The sequence below is a fragment of the Staurois parvus genome, unplaced genomic scaffold (genome assembly GCF_062004578.1).
Source record: "Staurois parvus isolate SC_StPar_1 unplaced genomic scaffold, SC_StPar_1.0 ptg000519l, whole genome shotgun sequence".
In the NCBI taxonomy this organism is placed as follows: domain Eukaryota; kingdom Metazoa; phylum Chordata; class Amphibia; order Anura; family Ranidae; genus Staurois; species Staurois parvus.
In genome coordinates, this window is record NW_028318315.1 from 331,922 (window position 1) to 338,035 (window position 6,114).

Here is a 6,114-nt window from a genome sequence, read left to right on the forward strand (position 1 = left end):
CTGTGGTATGTGGTGATAATCCTTGCAGGGGCCACTGGAGATAAGCAAGTGTCCCTCACCTGTGCAGGGGCTGCAAGCCCAGATACCAGGGTAGTGGTCTCCAGCAAATGTCTTTGATTCCAGGTTCTTTTAGTCACTCAGTCAAGTACATGCTGAGGCCTGACAGCAAGTGTCCTTGAGTAACACAGGCTGCCTCCCAGAAACGAGGCCCCAGGACTGAGCGGGCCTCCCAAACATTTATCTTCTCCCCAAACACCTTCTGGGATCCCCTTCCCAGCGATTGGCTGCGGTGAGATAAATATTCATAACCCAGTGGCTGATTTTCCTACTCTACTTCTGGAATGTTCTTCCAGAGTCAGGCTGGAGCAATCAACCACCAGGCTTGGTGAGATCTGACCAGACATAGAAAATAGATTGCTGCTCCATTGAGTACAGCAGAGCCAAAAACTACATTGATCCAACCAGGGGCAGGACGAAACATGTACACTGCATAGTGTCTCGTACAATAAGTTATATTGTATGCTACATACTCCTGACCCCTGCACTATATACTCTATGTTGTACATTACATACTCCTGACCCCTGCACTATATACTCTATGTTGTACATTGCATACTCCTGACCCCTGCACTATATACTCTGTTGTACATTACATAGTCCTGACCCCTGCACTATATACTCTATGTTGTACATTACATACTCCTGACCACTGCACTATATACTTTATGTTGTACATTACATACTCCTGACCCCTGCACTATATACTCTATGTTGTACATTATATACTCCTGACCCCTGCACTATATACTCTATGTTGTACATTACATACTCCTGACCTCTGCACTATATACTCTATGTTGTACATTACATACTCCTGACCCCTGCACTATATACTCTATGTTGTACATTACATACTCCTGACCCCTGCACTATATACTCTATGTTGTACATTACATACTCCTGACCCCTGCACTATATACTCTGTTGTACATTACATATTCCTGACCCCCTGCACTCTATACTCTGTTGTACATTACATACTCCTGATCCCTGCACTCTATACTCTGTTGTACATTACATACTCCTGACTCCTGCACTATATACTCTGTTGTACATTACATACTCCTGACCCCTGCACTATATACTCTATGTTGTACATTACATACTCCTGGCCCCTGCACTATATACTCTATGTTGTACATTACATACTCCTGACCCCTGCACTATATACTCTATATTGTACATTACATACTCCTGACCCCTGCACTATATACTCTATGTTGTACATTACATCATTCTGATACTATATAGTCCTATCTGTTGTAGCCTATACAATATGTTGTACATTCCATAGTCCTGACTTCTGCTCTCCCCCCCTCCCCCCACTGCTATATATACACATAATATGGATTCTCTTTTGTTACACCCATTTCCTACCAGCTGGACATTTTATATCTGATGATGTGATTGGAGCACAGACTTTTACATGTTGATAATAATGTGATAACATCCTCCAACTTTGGACCCTTAAACAGAAAGTGATAATGAGGGAGGAGTCAATACCCCAATGATGGTGGTCTTCAGGATCAGTCCAGTCTTCATCTTGGTTGTTCTCCCCCCATCCTCACTCTCTGACCTCTGGTGGGGCTCAGCCCCGCTGTTCTTCATGACTAAATCATGGACTAAATAAGGAAGTGCAGTACTTCTTGTGTTGGGAAGATGGCGATGAGTGATAGAGGGGGTGGGGACCCTCGTCCTATAATCCCCTCATCACTGTCCCTCCTATAAAAGACAGTTCTGGTTGTTTCCTCAATCTCTGACTAAGGTCCATGAATAAAGAAATGACCTGGTAGGAGATCAGAGGAGCCATTTCCTAGTTCCCTTGAGGGTGGAATTGTAAGCTCTTCAGAGACCAAGCTGCCTGATGTGGGCGGAGTCCTGGTTTGGGGGAACCAATCAGCTCCTGTCTAGTAATCCTCTTTGTCTTTGTATTTTAGTCCATGGCCGGGAGATGAGGAAAACCTCCGAGGATTGTCTCACTTTGTCTCCAGACTGGAAAGTAGAAGATGAGGACATCACACAGTATAGTCCAGGAGAAAACCCGGCTCCCTCCAATGTCCATCCGGCACCACCCAGTGTAGATGGACCATCGGATTCCTCGTATTCTGAGGAACCTCAGACTGTGCGGGACCGGGCCGGCCTTCCAACAGAGAAGAGGTTCTCCTGTACTGAGTGCGGGAAGGGTTTCAAATCCAAATGGCATCTTAATATGCATAAAAGAATTCACACTGGTGAAAAGCCACACTCTTGCCCTGAGTGTGGGAAATGTTTTTCACTTAAATGCAATCTTTACAAACATCAGAGATCCCACGCAGCAGAAAAGCCATATTCCTGTTCTGAGTGCGGGAAAGGTTTTGTACGTAAATCACTACTTGTTACACATCAGAGATCTCACACAGGGGAGAAGCCGTATTCCTGTTCTGAGTGCGGGAAACGTTTTTCACGGAAGTTCTGTCTTTCCAGCCATCAGAGATTACACACAGGTGAGAAGCCGTATTCCTGTTCGGAGTGCGGGAAATGTTTTGTACGTAAAACACAACTTATCACACATCAGAGGTTTCACATGGGGAAGAAGCCATTTGCTTGTTCTGATTGCGGCAAAGGTTTTTCAGAGAAGTCCAACCTCAGAGCACATCAGAAAACTCACACGGGGGAGAAGCCGTTTTCCTGCCTCGAGTGTGGGAAAAGTTTTGTAAGTAAATTAAAGCTTGTCAAACATCAAATGTCTCACACGGGGGAGAAGCCATATTCCTGTTCTGAGTGCAGCAAATGCTTTCTACATAAAGCTGAACTTGTCCTACATCAGAGATCTCACACCGGGGAGAAGCCGTTTGCCTGTCCTGAGTGTGGAAAATGTTTTTCACGTAAGTCTAATCTTTATGATCATCAGAGATTGCATACAGGTGACAAGCTGTATTCCTGTAATGAGTGCGGGAAATGTTTTATTCAGAAGTCTAATCTTTACAGACATCTGAAGTCTCACACAGGGGAAAAACCGTATTCCTGTCTTGAGTGTGGAAAATGTTTTTCACAGAAGTCCCATCTTTATAGACATCAGAACTCTCACACGGGAGAAAAGCCGTATTCCTGCCCTGAGTGCGGGAAATGTTTTTCACAGAAGTCCCATCTTTACACACATCAGAAGTGTCACATGGGGGAGAAGCCACTTTCCTGTCCTGAGTGAGGGAAATGTTCTTCACTGAAGTCCTGTCTTCCTGTACATCAGGGGTCCCACACAACCCTGGAGGTGTATTAGTGCCTTGAGTGCGGGAAATGTCTTCTAGTTGAATGTTGCTGGACATCCCAGCTCTCATGTGGGGAAGAAGCACACCCTGATATACACCTCAGATATACTCTATGGCTGATCTTCATCATGGAAGAAACAGTTCATAAGGAGATCAGAGGTCACCAAAGACATGGATGAAGTGTGGGACCGGGTTGGCCATTGATAGCAGGAGAAGAATTAAAAATGGAGTCATTAAATGGAGTTGGTGAAGTAAATTTTGTAAGCTTTCACAAACAATTAGATGTCTTTCTTTTTTTAATTTGTTAAATGAATGTGACCAGCACTCACCCAGCCATGAGAAATGTCGGTCGATTTTGTATTTCATACACTGATTTCCTGTGACTGATGGCTCCATCTGTGGCCAGAATGCGGTATTGATCTATTTTTCCTGAGGGAGATATTTCATGAAAAATACGTTCTTATGGCCACTAGATGTAGCTGGCTATTATAGGAAATCACTATGTTAATGAAATTATGGACCCAATTTATCGCAGCTGGGCAAATGCTTATCACACTCGACCAACAAATTTTCTGTTTATCGACCCTTTAGTTTACTATGTCAGGCCTGGTTTCTTTGTTCTTTACCTCCGAATACACAGAGGGAATGTACATGCACTTTTATTTGATAAATTGCTATGCAATTTTTTTTATGACGAGACCCCTAAATGTCAGGAGACATTTATTTAACCCCTTGCCGCCAGTAGGACGTCTTATGAAGTTATCAGGAATGGATTCATCACTGGTGGTGGGACTCACCTGCCGTGTGGGCTGCAGTACCAGGGCTGGCCAGCGGGTGCTCTGAGCAACCAGAAGCTCACTCCTGCAGTCAGCCATCAGCTGAAGCTGATTGCAGGAGGTGTATTTAAGCAGGACCAACCCTGTGATCATGGCCTTGGTATATGTTTCCCATGAGCCCCTGTACCTGGTATCCTGTGTTCCTGTGCCTCTGCCTATCTTCTGTTGCTGACCATCTCCTGCTTAACCCCTGGCTTGCCTGACCATCCTTCTGCCTGATCCTCTGTACCGCGCTGCCCGTGAGTTACTGAACCCGGCTTGTGACCCTGACTATTCTCTGCCTGCTCCTCCAGTACCTCACTGCCTGAATGTTGCTGACCTGGCCTGCCTGACTACGCCTGATGCTACCCAGATGATCCACCCATCCTGCACAGATCCAGTCACTACTGTCCAAACCTGCCAGCCCCTTTACATCAGGCTTTCCCCCGGTACATACCCATGGCGGACCCCTCTACCACAGTTGGGTGCACTCAGGGGCCGCAACCTGGTCTCAGACCTGCGCCAAGTCCATCCCCACCATCAGGGGCTCTGGTGAAAAGGCAGACTGGGGCTTAGACTCCGCGCCATGGGGAATCCTGTTCTGTGGGTCACTAGAGATCCCGCCGGGCGGTGCCTGACGGTACCTTATGGCCCGCCTGACCATTCCACCTCTCCAGCCCTGACTACGCCTGTGTTCCTGAAGCCTGCTACTTCCCTGTGTCAGTCCACACATTTCTGGTCATACCCGGATCCTAGGGTTTAGTGGTTATACTGGGACGATGTCTGCACCTGTTATAAAAAATTTCAGGCGGTGATTTCCTTTTACAATAGCAATGATTCGAGTGGCTATAGAGCCACTCGATCACTTCTACAGATGGCAGAATGTGGTACCCTCCTCCCCTTGCACTGCCTTTCCTATCAGTCCGGGACTGCTCCAACCGGTGGCATCCCATTGACTGAACAGAGAAGGAGGAACTGAGGTTGTTCCTCACTCTCAGAAACCAGAAGCGGAGAGGATTGCCTCGCTGATGGTTCTGGTTTGATGTATACAAGTCGTTATCGGCTGGTACAAGCACATGATCAAACCAAACTCAATTTGATCAGATGCTTTAGAGGCCATAGGAGACAGCTGGGGTCTAATAGACACCAGATCTCTCCATAAAGAGGACCTATCCATGGTCCATGCTATCACAAGGGATGTTGTTCATCCCTTGTGATTGCAATAAAGTTGTTAAAAAAAATAAAGGGATATTGTATAAAACAAAAAGTTTTAAATGAAATAAAAAAAATATTTAAACAGCCCCTGTCCTTCTGTACTCATGGGTGGTGTAGCAGACTGTTATACAGGAGCCTGAAAAGTTTGGGGTTTACACATCTCGCAGGCTCCTCACTTTTAGAAATCCCTGATTCCATATCTAGGTTGGGTTTTGCACCTCTACCTCTTGGAAATTTAGAATCGCCTGTGTCACACAGGCAGTGTTCTAGAGCCTGGGGAACAGACAAGTCACGTCGGTAAGTGCTGCAAATATGGTGGAAGCTGTAAAATGTATATGTTGCAGGTGTTCTGGATTGCTCCTCAAGCTATCCATGTGGGTCACTTTTTGTCCAAGATGACTGCTGATGATGACCTTTCGGGTTAGGTTTGAAAGAACCCCTGAGTGGTAAGGTTGGCCTAAAACCCAGTAGACAGGACTGCTCGCCCCTTACTGGGGAACCACAGAAGGCCTATTATGACTTAGAAGCTGTGGATGCACAGGATTATGAAAAACTCGAGCACGAAATTCTGGTACAATTGGGTGTTATTTGTTGGTACGAGCATAGCGGGTCAGCAGAGTTATACAGGAGCCTGAAAAGTATGGGGTTTACACATCTCCCAGGCTCCTCTTGTACACTTTTAGAAACCTCTGATTCCATATCTAGGTTTGGTTTTGAACCTCTCCCTCTTGGCAATTTAGAATCGCCTTGGTCACACAGGCACTGTTCTAGAGCCTGGG

General features: G+C 45.9%; 1 protein-coding gene across 1 annotated transcript in view; it reads left to right on the forward strand.

Moving 5' to 3' along the window:
- LOC149451789 (uncharacterized) overlaps positions 1–3,583 on the forward strand; it is a 29,269-nt gene extending 25,686 nt beyond the window's left edge. Inside the window, exons 4-5 of the mRNA XM_089690150.1 lie at positions 2,281–2,963; positions 3,158–3,583. Of these exons, the coding sequence (XP_089546276.1) occupies positions 2,281–2,963; positions 3,158–3,240 (766 nt within the window). The 3' untranslated portion in view covers positions 3,241–3,583. The remainder of the gene's footprint in view (positions 1–2,280; positions 2,964–3,157) is intronic.
- Positions 3,584–6,114: the final 2,531 nt, after the last annotated feature.